We start from the raw sequence: 18,550 nt of genomic DNA on the forward strand, positions 1-18,550 counted from the left end.
TGAGGTCTCAAATTCAGTCTCTGAAAAAAAACAATAGTAGTGTTCTAAAATCCACTCTGTCATTAACAAAATCTGACAACTGGACTTTCTTGACCTCGTGAAGATTTTCCAGTACTTCATTCTTGAGAAACATAATTTACTAGGCAAGGCTCGGCGAGACACCAGATGTTCCAGAAGTGGAAACAGGAAATAAATGTTAATGGAAGTCTTCTCATCGAGTTGCAACTGCATTGGTATTTTCTTGAACTATTATGTATTCACACCCATCTGTATGTTGTGATCTGAAAAGCAGGTGTGTTGATCAGTACCTCAGTCACGTCACAGCACAATAGGCATCAAAGGTTTACCTTTAATTTCACGTGTATGCACAAACCCTGAGCAATTTGACATTTAAAAGAAAAATGAGCACACTGTCAATATTTTACCTCCTTGAGGAAAATACAGTGAAATCCAGTTCCAGTTTACTAAAACAGCAACTTCTCTGGTACATAAATTAGCAACAGCAGTTACTTTGATTGAAGAATCACCATCAATACTTCATTTGTCATTTTTACACTTTACAAAGTCTTCCTGTGGGTTGGATCAGACCCTCTGGTGGGTCGGTTTATGAACCATATGCTTGACACACCTGGCATAGAGTAGCGTGTGCCTGGATTGAGAATTACTTCATAACCCTGTACACTTCGGTTGCAATTCAGCAGAAAAAGAAGTCAAAGCTGTGTCTGTTACTCTTGATTACTCACATTGTTTTATCGAGTTTATCTGTGTCCCCAAAGCTGGACAGCTATGTACCTTTCAAGTTATCGTAAGCTGAACGTTTAATTCCCGTACAGCAAAGGTATGGAATCTAATATACACGATTGAGCAATGCCACTGATGTTATCTTATAAAAGTGCTCTCATATCCCGTTAAACCAAGCCTCGCCCTGTTTTGTGTCAGTTCCTCGTCTGAAGATTGTGTTTGGATGGAAACCCAGACTTTTTTGGCCTGTCCACTCTCTACCTAGTTTTTTTTTTTTTTTTACTGAGGCAACGGAGATGCAAATACACTGTGGAGATCCCATTCCCCATCGGGACTCTGTGATAGAGCTCTACAACAGTGAGCTTTTATCAGAGGGTATATGGAGTGAGTTTTCTATGTATTTTGTGTTCATTTATATCTTAGCACCCTAAACACCCTTATTTATCCTTTAAACATCCCTCCTTCTGTGATTTCTAACCATCAGTTTCATAATGTCTAGTTTTAAATGCAGAGCAACTCTGAAACTGTGTTTTAAGTCTCCCACAGAAAACGGAACCTAACACTTTCCTGTGGTCTCTCATGTTTCACACCAACCTCACACAGTGTGTGTGTGTACGTTTCACACTGCAATTCTCACGCCACCCTAAGTGTTGGTATTGTGATTGGAGTAATCATTCCTCTAATTCATTTTTATTTAAGATTCATTTTTCACAGTTTTAGACATGCAAATTGATTACAGAGCAAATGCAAAGAGGCAGTCGCACACATTCACACCCACAGGTGAGTTTACAGTCAACAATGAACCTCATATGTAGAACTCTGGACTCTGGGAGATAACCCATTCAACTAGAACAGGCAAACTCTCCTTTCAAGCTTCCCACACCTGGACTGACAGGTCCAACCACTACTCCACTGTGTGGTCAAATAATGGAAACAATTAAAATAAAATAACCATTGAAATGAATAGAATTAGCAAGAATCCAGAAAGCGCAAAAAAAATGCACTTCAGAACACAAACACCAGAAAGAATTGGTCCAATTCAACATATATCAACTTTAAAAAAAAGTGCACTTCTGATGCAGGCAGGCCTAACTAATATGCAGATTCATCCATACATTCCCCCCCCCCCCAACAAACTGATCATTCAAATGCTGCTGGAGCTGAATTTTGTAGGTTTTTAAATGTAGACTTTCAACAGTTCACTCTGACTTTTTCTTTTTCTTTTTTAAAAACAAATTTTAAAGTCATTTTAAATGCTGCTTCTACGATGACTGATCATGGTGTTTGCTGTGGATTGGTGTCACTCTGCATTGTTCTGGACAGTTGCTGCATTGTTTGCTCTCCTGCAGGTATGATGTTGTGTTTGGAGGTGGACCTGTTGCTAGAACTTACAGGGCTGCAGAATGTGCAGGAAGCTTCACTCAAGTGGCCTAGATGATCTGTTTGTCTCATTCTTTGACTTGAATTTCAAAGCTTTGTGTGGTTTTGAAGCTGAGAGCTGAGGGGCCATGGCCCTGTTGTTGAAGGCACTGCTTCTGTTTTGAGCCGTCACCACAATGGAAAATGCTTCTGTATGTAGAGCGTCGTTCATTTATATTTACCGAGCAAAGATAAGTGACGAAAATCTCTGAAAAAACTCTTGGCAAACTAAATATAAGCACAAAGATTCAGGAACTTTGTGTTTGATAGAATATTTCTCTGTGACCATGGTTATTCTCAAAAGTCTGATACCATTTGAAAGCCTGATTATTGCCCTTTTTGAATAGTGCCACATTTGAAATTATCATGCATCTGTGGGATGGGCATGCAGAGCTGAGCATTTGGGTTTGGTCTAAATCATCTGCCAAAGTGAAACAGCTTTTATCAGAATTACAGCCAGTAAACACTGTTAGTTTTTGAATGGAGCATTATTCCGTTTAATGTTTCATTGCACAAAGAGCATTCAACAAATAAACAAATTGAGTTAAAGACAAAACCAAACTCAGGAATCAATTTATAAACCAAAATGCATGCTTTGGTGGTCGTTCTCTTTCACTGTGCCTCTCACTCTGTACAAGTCACTGAGCCTGGATCCAGTAAAACAGACCATCACATTTCCCTCTTCATGTTTGACAGTTGATGTCACACACTGTGGAACCGTCCTTTTGCCTACTTGATGGCGTACAAAGATCCTGCCTGATGACAGATTTAATATTTTTGATTCATCAATCCTTCTTCCAGTCTTCAGTGCTTCAAATGTGGTGTTTCTGCCTCTTTGTCTTATTCTGATGTCTTAGCAACGCCTTTCTTGCTGCAACTCCTCCTGTCAAACCTACAGCTTTTCAGATCCAGTTGGAACAAATATGAGGTGCAGCACCTTTGTAGCCAAGGTGCTGGAGACGTCAGAGCACAGAGTCCGTTTTTATTAGACCCAGCAAAACAGAGGATGGTGTAAATGCAGCAGTTGCTATGATGGCATGTTTTTACAGTTAAAAACCATCACAGCTACAGATCTATTGCAATAGAACAATGCAATCTTGACAAAAAGGCCCGCCACCCATCTAGCTTTATTTAATTCCAGAGATTATTACATTATTTTTGGAGTACTGATTATGGAACTGAACTTTATTTAGAGAATAAGTGTGCTTAAAGTTTCCTCTTTTTAAAAAAAAAAAATCTGGTGACTTTATCACAAGAGTCATTCATCATAATCTGACTCACTAATTACTTGAATCCCTGCACAGTAAAAAACAAACAAAAATACAGATCAAATATAAAATTACATCATAATCCCCACATACTTCAGCCAACCTCCTCAAGGTGGCGCTGCAGGACTCTGTTTACTAGACTAGACCAGACTGAAATCTATCTAATCATATTTTATCCCAAAAGGCACAGTTTTAGTTTCCTGACACACTTTCACACGTGTTGTTGGTGTTGGGACTGATTTAAGTTCAACCTTTAAATGGAGAGATTCATCTGGGCATTTCTGTGTATTCATGTGTGTAGTTTGTAGTATGGTGAAGTAATCTGATCCTTTACTGAAGTAGGGATAATTGTGGGGGTGGGAGGGTGTCATATGTACATGTGTACTCACACACATTATAATTATATATAGTACTGCGTCCGTTTATTTTTCGGCTCTGACACAGATCATGACGTTTATCACAGTTTAAATAAACAGAAATTTGGATTTAATGAATGAAACCTTGTCATGATGTGGCTCGACTTTATATAAAACAGAGTGAATTCCTTGTAAAACATTTAAATTGTGAGGACCATGATTTATTTATACAGAAATGAGAAGTCTACACATTAGGCCACTATTGATGTAATTTGATTACTCTGAAATTAGCATGAGTGTGGATATCGGAACCTGTCATTTGAATTTAGTGAGGAGAAAGCACAGATATTTGTGTCCAAAAGTAAGAAGAAATGTAAAATCATTAGAAATATATTCAAGTAAAGTACAAATACTTTGTCACTTACAATTTTTTTTAATGTGCTTGTTGGATATGACAGAAGAGTTACAATTTGTAGAAATACCTTCAAATGCATGAAGACATTTTAGTATTATACTTAGAAATATACATATTTCACACATAAAGAGTGAACTTGTTCACATTCACTAACATTCACTATTGTGTTGTTGCTTAAAGCTTCCTTCTTAAGCTAAGGAGTAAAATGTTGGCGTTGCACCTTAGAAATACGCTCCAACAGACTTTTAGTTTATTTGCTTGTGTTCGATACTTTAAAGCATAAGAAATCTTTAACCTTTTATTTATTTATTTTTTCACTTCAGGTCAATTAATTTTCTGAGGAAGACAGGACGGATGTTTCACCTTGCTTGACCCTGTTCTAAACCAATCAGGTGTGACCCCGTTGTTAAGCTGTCATGTGTTGTTTGGTTTCAAACATGCAGTAAGTCTGAACTCCGAGACGATGCAACTGTTCCCGATTCTCTGTGGAATATGTAAGTATTGCTCTGACATGTATTGAACACATGGTGCCACTGAAAACACTGAATGATGTGTTATGTTATAGTGACAGGTGTATGTTTTTGCCTCAGCTCACCTGTCAGCTGTGATCCAGTCGAGGGGGATCAAGCAGGACACGGGGCTGAGAGCCGCTGCCGTCGGGCAAAATGTGACTTTGCACTGTTTCTGCGATACCCAAGTGGCGATGCACTTCTCCTGGTACAGACAGCCTGTAGGAGGCCAACCAGAGCTCCTGTCCTCTTTTTACAAATTTGACAAGACATTTAAAGCCGTGAGCCAGCTGGAGAAGAACCCACGTTTCTTTGTGCAGAAGAACAACGGGGCGAATGATTTATACATTTCTGATGTCCAGCTGTCAGATTCAGCCACTTACTACTGCGGCAGCTCGCAGAACAATGTCATGGAGTTCGGAGAAGGTGTCTTCCTGAGCGTTGAAGGTAGTGTGACACTCTGTATTATGTAAATTCTTTTAACACTCAATTTCAAAAAGGCCATTCATACCTGTCCCAGATGTATGAACGTTTCCATATTAGGAACATGCTCTTACTATTTGTAATGAATGTAAATATAAAGATGTGAGACTGTAAATCCACTGCAAAAAGATAGGAGGCTTACACATTACAAGAAACGCAGACAATATCAGACATGCGCACTGATAATTTAGTCGGCTATTTACATAACAGGCATGTCTTTGCACTTTGAGAAAAACCCATGCAGGCACAGGGAGAACATGCAAACATTACACAGAGCCCAGTCACCCTCCATGAACATGCTGGATAGACTAAATTATAACCCTGGCTCTACAAACATTTCCGCCTGAGGTGGTTCAATTTTCCCATTATACTAAAACACATGAAATCTGATCATTCTCAAAGAAATGTTGTATATTTGTCATTTTTCCCTCTAAGTGGGACATTACAACACATTCTTAAACTGACAATGTGTTACTGTCTGCATGAGCGAATAGTTCAGAAAGTAGCTCCATAAGCACAGACAAAAGCTTTTTCCCTGAAAGAGAACAATGGACAAAACATCTGATAAACTTGATATTTAAAAAGTTCACTTTTTTACAAAGTTTTTGATTCCTGTAGGACCCAACCACCAGGAAATTGTCCAGGAACCCGCCTCCAATACAATCCAGCCTGGAGACTCTGTGACCTTCAACTGTACCGTCCACTCTGGGACATGCGATGGAGAACACACTGTTTACTGGTTCAGGTACAAATCTCTTCTCGGGGCCCTCCATGCAGACCGGAGTCAGAGTGAGCCCGCCTCTTCAGCAGAATCTGCTTCACGGGGCTGCGTCTACCACCTGGAGAAGACGAACGTGAGCCTGCCTGATGCTGGGACCTACTACTGCGCCGTGGCCTCCTGTGGGAAAATACTGTTCGGCGGAGGGAGCGAGCTGCTCATCAGCAATGACCACGAGGAGCAGATAAAAATCCTAGCCAGGCTGGCAATCATCAGAACGGGAGTCGTCTTTCTCCTGCTGGTGGTTTGTCTCTTTGTTTGTGTCAAAACGAAGTGTTCAAATCTGTGATGGAAATTCGCCTTGCTAATGCACGTTGTGTTTGTCTTTGTTAGAACTTCTTTTCATCCATTAAACGGTGCAAATTTGTCAAAATGGTGTTGTTGGTTCAATACAATGTTATTTTATTGAGAAGTGACGTTTCATTTTTTGAGATGGGCAACTGGCGGCCTACCCAAAGTCTCTACCCACTTTGTGTGGCCAGTGGGACAATATCCCCAAAAAGTATTCCATCACATAAGAAAGGATTACATTATCCAAGTTTATCATATTTTAGGGTGAAAATTACCAAATGCTTCCATATTAGTTTAATATACTTAAATTGGAGATAAGCACTTATTTTCAATGACTTTAAGCCACATTTTCTAATGTTTACTGGTGTAAGTGCTCAGTCACAAAGTTTAAAATAAAGGCATAACAAAAGGCACCTTCACAAGAATCAAGGTCCCTGCTGCAGATGATTACCATTAAAGGAAACTTCATGACTTGATGCACAGCAATGACGATTTCATGGGTTTTTAAGGGACGCAAGCACCTTTCAGACACTTATCGCATCTTACGCCATCTGATTCACACAATATGTTGACATGTACAGCATGAATGGACAGTGCATGGAAACAGTCTATTGCTGTTAAGTCGGTCTTTTGCGATATGAAAATTGCAATACATCTTGCAGCCATATTTGAAAACCTTACTTTCTCTGTGTTATTTAGAGAGTTTTATCAACTAGTCCACTGTCCTGTAGCGTTGATCTGTCAAAACTGAACACAACCACTGAAACTTCAAAATATGTTTTTATTGAATTCCCTTTAAAAACTAATGACACTGACAATAGTGCTGTATTTGAAATTACCCTCTATAGATGAATAAGGAAATCAATACAGTTCTTCTCAATTACATATACAAGTGTTCAAACACCTCGGGAGACTATGATTTCTTTTTATAAATGTTTCTTTTTAGCAATCGAAAAATTACAACAATGTTCCTGAAGTGTTCATTTAGAATTAACCTTTTAAAAAGAAATCCATGGATTTGGTTTCTTTGCATACGGCTGCTATCATGTTGTTGAAGTCCAGCGTGTCCCTCAGTCTCACTGGCTCCTCCGGACATCAGAGTAAATGATTGTGTCGCTGTTGTGTTTCAGTGGAGTCGGTCTGCATGACATGGTGCTGGAAGTGTAGTTCACTGTGGCATATGAAGCTGCATCACTCAACTGAAACAAGAACAATAATTTACACTTGTTATTTGTACAAATATGAGCTCAGGCGACGTTACATGTTATGTTACATCTGCTAAAGACAAATGGAAAGCTTTCCAAGCGTATTTCAAAGGACCATTCCCAGATTACCCCCAAACAAAGGCTGTGGACCCCCTCTTCAATGTCAGATTTGTCAAAACATTACAGTGAAGTCAGCATTAGTATTAAAACGTACTGCCACCAACAAACAGATGCAGGCGCCCCCAGAAGAAAAAAGGCAAGTTTAGAGAGGCGAGCATGTGTTTTACGTTTGCAGTTTCAAATCTCTGGCCCTTTGAGCAAGACCTTTGACCCCAGTGGCGCCGCCCCGGGTGCGTCACTGGGGTCTGCACTCTGGTAGGAAACCCCTGACATGCAGTATACAAACCAAAGAAAGAGACAAAGCTCAAAGCAATAAATGTGTTACCTGACGGCCTTCTGGTGATTCCTCACTGGATCTGTTCGAGGCTAAAACAAAGAAAATGTTACTCCCTCCTGTACGAAGAACATTTTGTACATGAAGACGTTGATTCTGATGCATAATTTGACAAACCTGTAATGACGGACCGCTTGTGTTTCCTGCAAAGTCTCCACACAAGTAAAAGTGCCACCAGCACCGAGATGCCGTTCGACAGTATCAGTGCAACAACTGCTGGGCTCAGATTTGGTGGTTTGGTGTTTTCTTTAAAAACCGAAAAGATTTGCATCAAACTTTCTATTTCAGTAAAATAATGAATGAATGGATGTTCACAACATGCAATTCTCTCCCTCCTTCAAGACAAACTCTTTAACGCAGCCTGCTAATTGTTTGCAGTTTGAGGTGATTGCGAGCAAACTGCAAACAATTAGTTCTTTATTCATGATGTTCTTGCAGAAGACATAAACCTTTCTTACTGAAAAGATCATGACAATTTTCTCAAACTGAGATCTTGGACTTGTGTTGTTATTTTCTTACCGTGAATTTGGACCCTGGTCCCGTTCCCAAACAGTAATTGTCCACACACAGTCACGACACAGTAGTAGGCTCCAGCATCGTCAGAGGTCAGGTTCTGGATGGGATAGTCATATACGCAGGTGGTTTCACCTCTTCCAGTCGATTGGCAGGTGCCGGTTTCATTTCCAGAGGAGTGAATTATTTCTGACGCAGAATGAACTGAGGTTTTCAGCCACATAAGGTTGGTGTGATCTGCTGCACAGTGAACTGAGCGAACCCAGCAGCTGATATTCACAGACTCTCCAGGTTGGAGTGATAGAGAGTTTGGCTTTTGGACGACCGTGTCGCTGAGCATCCCCACACCTCGGAAAAGAAAGGATTAGTTCAACAAAGCTGTTATGTCAATGAAAAAGTATGTAGATTCAAACACCTAAATTATACCTTGAATCATTAGAGAAGTTCCTCTTCCCAAAAAAACGTCATTTATTTCCATCCCCACACAGTAGTATGTTCCAGTGTCCTCTCTCACAGTTTCATGGATCCTCAGAGAAGTTTGACTGTTGTTGTATGTCACTGACAATTGGTCAGATTTCTTTTTGACATTTTTTGTTTTGTAGAACGTGTCCAAAATGGCCATTAACTCTAGTCTCCTCCCAGTAGTCACCTTGCACCAAAATGATACTCTAGTGACAAGAGGTAAACGGCAGGTGATAGTGACAGGGTCTCCTACATTCACAACTTGGAAAGAAGCAGACTGAGAGATGTCACTTAACTCTGCTTTACCTGAAAGAAGAAAAAACAAGCCGCATAATCACTGCAAGGAAATACTTTCTCCTGACAAGATCAGAAAACTGTATTCAAGCTGACTTACACACAGAGCAGAGAAGGGAGGAGAGAAGAAGGGACATCATCGTAATCCTTTTTACTGGGAGACTCATGTTTCGCTCCCGCCCTAGTGTCAATAAAAGCAGTTTTAACTGATTCACTGGAGGAGTAGTGTGAGAACAAGCCTGACCTGTCAGATTTCTGATTGGTTCTTCATATTCAACCAGCTTCACCTGATTGGCTGCTTGTTAAACGTAAAGGAACAAAGAAAGAAGAATAAAAAAACATCTTCAAAGTTGCTTTATTCAATATCAGTTTATAGAATCTCTTTTGTTTTCAGAAAACCACATGTCCTTACGTGACTGTAGATGGCTTTATATATCAAAACGTGTGATATTTTCCACTTCATAAAACTAAACTGACAGCAATGACTTTGAAACTTTGAGTAACAAATGCTACAACAGCAACATAAAAACTAATCCTAATACTACCTAATACTTAATATTAATTCTCTATATAAATAGGAGAACTGGATTTGTTGCCATGTTTGTTGTTATACAGATAAAATCAACAATTTGCAATGATTGTGCCTATTTTTCAAAGATAATAAATGATGGGTATTTTATATTGCTTCAGGTTTATGACCGTACCAGGCAAACTGGAGAATCCTATTTGGTTCTTTAACTTTGTAAGTCCCGAATGCCACTGTAACAGCTATTATACGGGTACAAACTCTATTTCTATTCTTTTAAGATGTTGTTAATGGTTTACAGCCGTATTCTCAAGATGTAGAGAGAAGTTGTTTATGTTTCTTTAATGTGTGATGGTAGATTATGTTCAATTAATAGTGCTTTTAGTGGGATACAAACAACAGTTTCCTGAATGAAAGGTGACGAGCAACAGAACAGCCTCAACCAGTACCCCGTGTCTGACCTGACTGCAAATCTGTAAGAAAAATCCTTCCTCGCAAAAAATCCCTTATAAGAACAGAGCTTGAGCATTCATATAGTCATACCAAACTCGAATTATTCCCAAAATAAATATCCCAGCCAAGCAGGTTCCCTCAAACACAGAGACAGACATCGATAGCAGTCTGGTGGGTTATCATTTGTCATGCAACCACAGATGGTTTGCAAAAGTTGAGAAATTAAAAATGAAATTCCAACACTCTTATCTTACTGAAGCAAGATAAATGTGAATGTTCAATGTATTCAACCATGTGATAAATGGACTTTCCTGAGTTAGGGTTAGCTTTGCATCAGAAATACAGCCAACACTCTCCTAAATTATGATTTACCTTCTGTAGTCAAACATAAAGACATGGATCTACAGTACCTTAGAAGGAATTCACAAAGATTTCGGTTACATGATGCAAACATGATTTAGTTCAATCTTGTGATTCGAGAGACTCTCTGGTGATATGCCTATAGTAACAGCACAGAAAACAAACCACCTTCGGCCTGCTCGTTGCGGTTTGTCGCAGGATGTCGCTTCATCAAACATTCTTTGCTCGCACAAGAAACGAGGTTACATTTAACTTCTTACATCTTTGTGTGGCAACACACAGGACAAGCAACCTGCTATAGATTTAAATCTTAGGCATCGTCCCGTCTTGAACACTGCATAAGACTTGACCAAAATTACTCAGAGGTGTTGTGAGAAGATTAAACTTCGTAACAAGTAGTCAATTGAAAGTAGTAGAAGTTTATTACATGGTGGAACACTGGGTGGGATTTATTTTTTGAACGTCTTTAGAACCCAATACACACCAACACATTGTGATAATGTGGCTGATTCATCTTCAAGACCTTGTCGAAATGATTGAGGAAAGTATGTGTTCAGTTGAAGGCCTTTATTGGATGGCGTTTCTTTTTTAACACAGAGATTTGGAAGATAACGTATATGCGACATCTCCATCAAATCTACAGCACAATACTGGAGTACACACATTCACTCGTGGTGGCTGTTTTCCTTCTTGGGGTTTTGCCTTTGAACTCTTTCACAGCAGCGTATTGAACGGTCTCTCCATCTTCGCTCAGCTGCTGAGGGAGAATAAAATGTTATTTTTTGCATCATAGATAACACTGACACCTTCCACAGGAGCTGAAAAAATACTGACTTATTCCATTGAAACTTGTCTTACCGTTGTGTTTGTGGTAGAAGTTGGACAAAATGTTGCACTGGAATCTATTGGACACACCAGCATGTGAAAATGTCAAATCCGATGGAAAAGGTCTTAAATTCTTTACAAATCAGCTTCTGATTGGAGCAGTTACCTGCACATTGGAGTCGTTTACTTAGCTTGTACACTGCGAAAGCCAGTGAAAGGACCAGGATGGTGGTGAATATCAAAGCCGTACTCAGAAAATACACCAAGGGAGGAGATTCAGCTTCACCTACAGGAGTTGGACACAAGCAGACATCATACTTAGAGCTGTGGTTCATATTCAGTCTGGTAGAGGGTGTCACCCCAATAGAAGTACGCTCATCAATCTGTGGATCTTTGGGAGTAACAATAAACCCCAACCTGCTGTCAATAATGTGCAAGCAACTTGCACGACATGTCCATGTGTGAAAAATCCATAAATGCAACCAATTGTGCAAAGCAGATTTAGCAAAACCTGGTTATGTAAATAAATATATCTCCTTTTTAAAAAAAAAAAATCAACATTAACCCATTTGGACTCTAGGCAACTTGTCTCCTGATAAGTATTCAGTTCATAAACGGATGTGTGGATCCTCTGAGAGCTGATTGTGGCATTATTGCAGCATTCTTTGTGTATTTGTACATTTTATTATGTATTCAATTGGTCATTGGTGTCTACAATGATGCCATCTTTTTAATGTGTTCTGGTTCTAAGTGATAGAATCACAATGTTTCTCAGAGGAACATTAATATGGACGTAAAAGCCACAAGCAGAGGTTTTCTTGATATGATTTCTATGCAACTAATGAAGGAGAAAAAAAATGTTAATTCACATCTTTCTGAAAACGGGTTTCAAGATTATCTAAGACCGATACGCACCGATACACAAACCGATACACAGTCCCACACTGGTAGATTAAATTTCTGTGCTTCTTGGCTGTAGGTCATGAGCAGACTAACCAAGAGGCAAGGCTTGTGCAGCCGCGATCCACTCAACAATACCACTTCGAAATGGTACTTCAGCATTATACTTGCCTCATAATTTCCTTTTGAACTGCGTCGCTGATGCCTCTATCAACAATACGACTTCAAATTATCTCAAGCCCACAGGTTATTCGCAAATTAACAGGATGTAGTATTTTCATAAAAAGTTATAATAGTTGCAAAAGTTCTCAATGTTATGAACAGACTGTATTAGGAATTTCTCATCATTCAGTAGTTACCCTTGAATTCCAGCGTCGTCCCGTTTCCAAACAGGATGCGTCCACATGCAATGACCGCACAGTAGTAGGTCCCAGCATGAGACTGATTCCAGCTCTGAATCGGGAGGTTGTAGAAGCAGGTGTGAGGTTGTATGCTGGGTTTCCTCTCACACTGATCATTGCTGTCTCCACGAGTGTAAATGAGTCCTGGATGAGTATCTCCAGAGCTTTTGAACCAGTAAACTGTGTGTTCTCTATCACAGCTCCTGGTGTGCACTGTACAGTTGAGAGATGTTTGGTTTGTCCCATGTACTGATTGATGGACTGAGATTTGGGTGGTCAATCCTGAACCCTGAACACTGACAGTAATGCCTTCACAGAATTCAAAGATGTATAGATTGCTCGCCGCACAGAAGTACGTTGCCGAGTCTGAGATTCTCAGATTTGATATCGTCAAGTCATTTTTTTTGCGTCCAACATCAAGATGGAAGCGTAGATTGTCGCTAAATTCCTTTTGGAAGTTGCCTGTATCTTTGTGGCTGAAGAATATGGACAACAACCTGGGCTTCTGTCCAAAACTTTGCTTAAACCAGTAACACAGCATCAAATCTTTGATGTCGCAGTTGCATTTCAAAGTCACGCTCTGCCCAACTTCGGCCGATTCAAACTTTAAAGCCAGTTTTAAAGCTGTCAGATGAGCTGCAGAGAGAAAGAAAATGATGCAATACACTGTAATGACCAAATATGATTGTTTTAGACTAAACAAAAAGCAAAAACAGACAAACAAACAATACTTACTCATATTTGCCCCCAAGAAACATAAGAAAAACAGAGGAACACTTGGACGTGCCATTCTGCTTTAAATGTTGTGATGAATGCACAGAATCTCTAATATTTTCCACTCTTCATAGAGAACATGTTCTTTGATTGGCTGATCTCTGTGAGTGTCCTAGAAACTGAGTGCATGCAGAGCGCATGCCTGAGCTTCGACATCGAGCAGACAGCTGAGAGTGGTATTTGGTTAAAGACAATCACAAAAGAAATGGCAAGCCGGCTCCAAACAACGTTGGGACTGTGTGGAAAGTGTAAATTAAAAAGGGATGCAATGGTTAAACCATGTCTAATGTGTGTTTGGAAAGACAGGTCTTACTGCTGGATGTAGGATTCTAGTTGCTCAACAGTCATTCGTTTTCTTTTGCTGTGGTTTTCCTTTGATGCGCTTAATCAAAAGTTTCCCAGCAAGATTTTTCTGTTTATTATTTGAGAAGAATTTCTGATAAAAAAATAAAGTGGAGGAGGAATTTTTGTGTTTGAATAGTTTGTTAAAACACACATTTGTGTTACTGAATGTTTTATGAGTCTCATAGAGAGTAATTAAAATAATTAAACAGGCTATAAATAAATCTAAGTATTGAAGCCACTCAAACAATGAAAGGCATTGGACATTGTGACAATCGTAACATGCTGGTGACCTGTATTTTCTCTTCCTCTGTGAGATGGCGTCGATTTCTGCATGGCTGCATTTACAAAATGGTCGTACACTGTGGTTTAGCAGCCACAGGCCAGTCTTCCTGTTGTGCTCACATTCAGGACTTAAGTTTCCACCAGCGGAAACCTGCTCAGTTATTCTCACCTTGTTCACCACACATCTCAAAACATAAGCTGAACGCCGAGAGCTGGCGACTTTAAAGGTTCCTCCCTGCCGTTCCATTATCTGTTTGGTTATCTAAAGGGTAAAAATAGAGGCAACGTTTTTTTGGGTTTTTTTTTAACACAGTGAATCTATGAAAAGCTTCTGTACGCTGATTTTCAGTTCAACTGAGACTTGACGGTGTGGTAGTTTATTTTTATAAACAAATTGCAAGTTTTTTTTATTCACAGTAGAATGTGGTTCATGTATTTAACACCAGCTTAAAGGTTTAGTGAATTAAAGTTATTTTCTGTCCATGTCTGTATGCCACTAAATCTTTTGATGAGGTTTTGTAAAATGACCAAGCAATGAGCTGAGGTACACACTATTGTAGAAACTGTTTGTTGCTCATGCTTCATTTTTGTTCATAGTTTCAAAAAACACACACCGTCTTTCACAATATGGGTTTACCCCCATAGGAGTGTGGTAACATGCTCATATAAATGCATATCTTTATCACCGGCAACACCAGAATCAATCATTGCAATGGCTTTGTAAAAGAACAGAAGTCTAAAGTACCTCTGTGCCTGTTTATCAAAGCAAAACAGTAAAATAGTCATTAGATGGCCTCTTAATTTCAGTTTGTGTAACAGCCTCTCAACTAATAAGGCTCAACTCACAAGCGACTATAACAGAAAAATGGATCCCACACAAAATGTTAAAATTATAAAGACACAAGCTTTATTGCTTCGAAAGTTTGATAGAAGAAGAAGCAATTTCAGCACTGATCTGAACCCAAACATAGGACTATTATGCTAAGTACAGCCCAAAAATAAAACAAGACCACAAATTAATGGTAGGAGGGGAATTCAAAGCTGTTTGGGGAAAGAAAGAAAACAATACAGGCTAAACTTCATCATGCCTCATCTCTTTTTGACTTTTTTTCTCCCCTCATGTGTGCGACATGCAAGGGTAAGAGGGAGACCTGTCATTGACAGGAAACAGGATGCAGCCCAACAGTGTACACTGGATTTTCTTTATTACAAAATCAGTTGATGTCAACACAAGACAGAAAGGATTATTTTATGGTTCTTGCTTGAAGTCCAATACCTCCCACAAACAGCGATCTCGGCTGTGCTGGATGCCTATGGTCAAGGTCAAAGTCAAGGTAACTTTATTGATACCCGTAGGAAGATTTTTTATTTTTTTGTATGTGTTGTTACTGAGGTGGTATTTGAGAAATGGCAACGACAGAGAGATCAAAACAGCATCTTTCATTAGCAAGGTTTTATAAGGTTTATACGCTTTTGAAATGCTTTTTGATTTTGTGATGAGTTTCTTGACACTGAGATGGTGGATAAAACTGCATATCACAGTCCTTGGAGTAATTTAAGTTGATTGATACTTTTAAGATGAAACAGAGATAACAAATACAGACGAAAAGTTAAGTCAGATATGGAGATAAATTACAATTTTGGAATATGCAAACAAATGAGAAAACCAAAGAAATCTTCACTTTTTGACCCAGATAAGGGTTGCGGCGCACTCCATTCGGGCCCATTGGAGGGAATACTCACTAACACACACATACAGATCTATGACCAACAATACTTTCAGGTTTGGGAGAGAGCCAGATCATCAAGAAATAGCTAAAAAAAAAAAAATCACAATGCAGGCACAGGAAACTTCACTCAGGATTCTGTCCTTCATCAGATGTTAACCCTTTCACTTGTACTGTTTTGCGCAGAAGTACACACACTCAGTCCATGTGTCGTCTCTTCTTTCTGGTCTCTTGATCTTGAGGTGTGCCGTATGGTGGCCCTGGAAAAAACAAATGTTTTGTTTTGGGGTTTTTTGTAAGATTTACAAATCCAAGATTCTGAGGTTATTTCATAAAGGTGCTTCAAATGATCATCCAAACAGCAGATACCTCAACACGGGCTGTGCAGCAAGCAGGTGATCCTGCGTGTGACCCTGAAAGACAATAACAAACCTTTGTAATACTGTTTTCAGTGAGCACACTGGAAATACATCTACAGGAGGCGGTACCTGTGGAAAGACACCAGATTCCCGTGGCGATCATGCATCCAAGGAGAGGCAGGAAAAGGCAGAAGATGATGATGGGCGACGAGTTACTCAGAGTGGCACTCGTCACCTGAACGTCTATGTCATCTGCTATTTGGATATAAAAAGACAAGCCAACTGTTCTAGTTCATTCAAGGTTTTACGTAAAAAAATAGACAATTAGAATTCTGTTTGGCGAAGTTATCAAACACAATGTCCAAGCAAAATGCACTTACACCCAAAAATGACTTTTGTCCCGCTTCCAAACAATGTTTGTCCACATGAAGTCACCACACAGTAGTACGTCCCAGTGTCTTCAGCGCTGAGGTTGCTCATGAGCAGGTTGTACATGCACGTAGTTTCTCCACTCTCAGTCCACTGACAGGTGGTTTTGTCATTTTTAAGGAACTTGATCGTCTCCGTAGCTGAGAGATTGGACTTTTTCAGCCACTTGATGTCATTGTGCTCTGTTGCACACTTACCAGAGTGAACAGAGCAGGTGAGCGTCACCGAGTCTCCCAACCGGACTGGCTGTGACTCGGGAAGCTGGACGACAGAGCCACTGGTCACCTCTACACCTTGGAAAAGAACCAGGAGAATTTGAATCATGAATTTAGACACAGCAGAAATATTCAATAAAAGAAAAACCTTTTAGCATCAAATGGGTCCCAGATCCAAACTGAATGTCGTTCAGGTGCATGATTCCACAGAAAAAGGTCCCACTGTCATTCCGTGAAACTGGAGAAATAACCAGATGGTTGTTGGCCCAGTCAAAGTTAGCAGAGTAACGGCTATTATATTTATCAGCAAATACACTGCGATTGTAGCGAGCATCCAGCATAGCAACAAGCTCCAGTTTCCTCTCCGCAGTCAGTTTGTACCACACTCTTTTCGACATTGTGCTCATTATGTAGCAACGGATAGTTGCCAAGTCACCAACTTTCACTGTTTCCAATGCGTTGGGCTGAGAGACTTTATTTAACTGAGCCACACCTGAAATGAAACAACGGGAAATAATCATCGTTCTGTCAAGGCTCTGATCGATGCATTTTAGAAGTAGATTGGTTTTATATTGTTACTTACATAAAGTCCAGAACAAAAAAATGCCAGAAAATGTCCAAATCATGTTGAAGCTTCTCGTATCCCGTCTCTTCTTCAGTTCTTCAACAGCTGCAGCACAGCTTTGTTTTCCTCAGTAGACCACTTGTCCTACATTTTATTGCATCCTGCCTGGTCTGATTGGCTGGTCGCTTTGTAGAACACGACTGGCCGCAGCAGCAGTGACTTGATTTCAAGTGTTATATACTCTGTATAGCAGTAAAACTGTGGCACATCATCACAAATATATCAAAGTATGTACACAAGCATATAACATTGACATCTAACGATTAGATCTTTTTTCAAAACACTGCTGCTTTTTGAAATGGGATATACAGAATATGTTCTTAAATCATTAAGACCACCTTTGTTTTACTCTTTTTCCCTTTCTCTTGGAATGGCCTTTTCCTTCTCCATATTCTAACAAGTCAGTTCAATGTGATGTCACACATCTATTTTCTGTTCTATTTTACAAATCACATGTCGGCTTTAATACTGGGATGACAAGAAACAACACCTCATTCACATCTGTCTTGAGTCTCTGTGGTTTCATTTTTAAAGTTTGCCTCTGCAACACATAGATGCTGTGTAATACTACTAAAAATCCCCAAAATGCCGACATTGTGTTATAATTCGTTTATCAACCCACATTCACTGACCAGAGATGTTTTTTAGGCATAAAATGAAACACTGCTGCTTAAAGGGTTAAATAGTGTGATGGAGATTTAGTTTGGTTTCAGCTTGCTTGTATTCCTGGAATCAGCAGCTTCGCTGCAAACCACAGCTGATTTGATTAAAACGTGAAGTACATGTCACTTCGCACTGGATCGGCTGTAGAAAGATGTGAGGCCCCTTCACTCACAGAGCAAAGAGCTAGTTAAATACATAGAGCTGTGTACCTTTAATGGCTCATGAATCAGCTTTAGTTTGTTTATTTTTAACAGTAAACACACACACACACACACACACACACACACAAAAACCATCTAGCTTTGAAGGACTCAAACATATTTCTTAGTATAGCCGTAGGCAGGTAAAAATAAAACTGCACATCGCGAAGGCAGCAAATAAACAACTCATTCTGCCGTTCTGGGTAGTTTTATATATGTTGTAGTATTTCTCAATATCTATTTGGTGCCTCATCCTCTCAATAAAGCTCCTTTGACTG

The 18,550-nt window shown here is 39.6% G+C and overlaps 4 protein-coding genes across 6 annotated transcripts; 1 reads left to right on the forward strand and 3 right to left on the reverse strand.

Moving 5' to 3' along the window:
* Positions 1-4,621: 4,621 nt before the first annotated feature.
* On the forward strand, positions 4,622-6,338 carry LOC308121470 (uncharacterized protein). Its single transcript, XM_080482713.1, has 3 exons — positions 4,622-4,693; positions 4,790-5,155; positions 5,810-6,338. The coding sequence occupies exons 1-3, from the start codon at positions 4,663-4,665 to the stop codon at positions 6,256-6,258; spliced, it is 846 nt and encodes a 281-aa protein (XP_080338839.1). The 5' UTR covers positions 4,622-4,662; the 3' UTR covers positions 6,259-6,338.
* A 682-nt stretch (positions 6,339-7,020) lies between these two features.
* LOC308121503 (uncharacterized protein) lies at positions 7,021-9,390 on the reverse strand. Its single transcript, XM_080482761.1, has 6 exons — positions 9,289-9,390; positions 8,859-9,200; positions 8,439-8,780; positions 8,037-8,165; positions 7,911-7,951; positions 7,021-7,459 (listed from the first exon to the last, which is right to left on the reverse strand). Exons 1-6 carry the CDS (start codon positions 9,353-9,355, stop codon positions 7,337-7,339), a joined length of 1,044 nt encoding a protein of 347 aa, XP_080338887.1. The 5' UTR covers positions 9,356-9,390; the 3' UTR covers positions 7,021-7,336.
* A 1,538-nt stretch (positions 9,391-10,928) lies between these two features.
* Positions 10,929-13,536, reverse strand: LOC308122067 (uncharacterized protein). Of its 2 annotated transcripts, none has more exons than XM_080483690.1 (5): positions 13,389-13,536; positions 12,612-13,289; positions 11,519-11,638; positions 11,386-11,429; positions 10,929-11,284 (listed from the first exon to the last, which is right to left on the reverse strand). In XM_080483690.1, exons 1-5 carry the CDS (start codon positions 13,441-13,443, stop codon positions 11,165-11,167), a joined length of 1,017 nt encoding a protein of 338 aa, XP_080339816.1. In that variant the 5' UTR covers positions 13,444-13,536; the 3' UTR covers positions 10,929-11,164. The 2 variants fall into 2 exon arrangements, with proteins under 2 accessions (XP_080339816.1, XP_080339817.1); XM_080483691.1 differs by having other exon boundaries at positions 10,930-11,281; positions 13,389-13,515.
* A 1,404-nt stretch (positions 13,537-14,940) lies between these two features.
* On the reverse strand, positions 14,941-17,455 carry LOC308122256 (signal-regulatory protein beta-2-like). Of its 2 annotated transcripts, none has more exons than XM_080483978.1 (6): positions 17,368-17,450; positions 16,933-17,277; positions 16,521-16,862; positions 16,270-16,395; positions 16,151-16,194; positions 14,941-16,041 (listed from the first exon to the last, which is right to left on the reverse strand). In XM_080483978.1, the coding sequence occupies exons 1-6, from the start codon at positions 17,408-17,410 to the stop codon at positions 15,946-15,948; spliced, it is 996 nt and encodes a 331-aa protein (XP_080340104.1). In that variant the 5' UTR covers positions 17,411-17,450; the 3' UTR covers positions 14,941-15,945. The 2 variants fall into 2 exon arrangements, with proteins under 2 accessions (XP_080340104.1, XP_080340105.1); XM_080483979.1 differs by having other exon boundaries at positions 15,244-16,041; positions 16,270-16,392; positions 17,368-17,455.
* Positions 17,456-18,550: the final 1,095 nt, after the last annotated feature.

The sequence above is a fragment of the Lipophrys pholis genome, assembly GCF_963383615.2.
Source record: "Lipophrys pholis genome assembly, chromosome: 16".
Lineage (NCBI taxonomy): Eukaryota > Metazoa > Chordata > Actinopteri > Blenniiformes > Blenniidae > Lipophrys > Lipophrys pholis.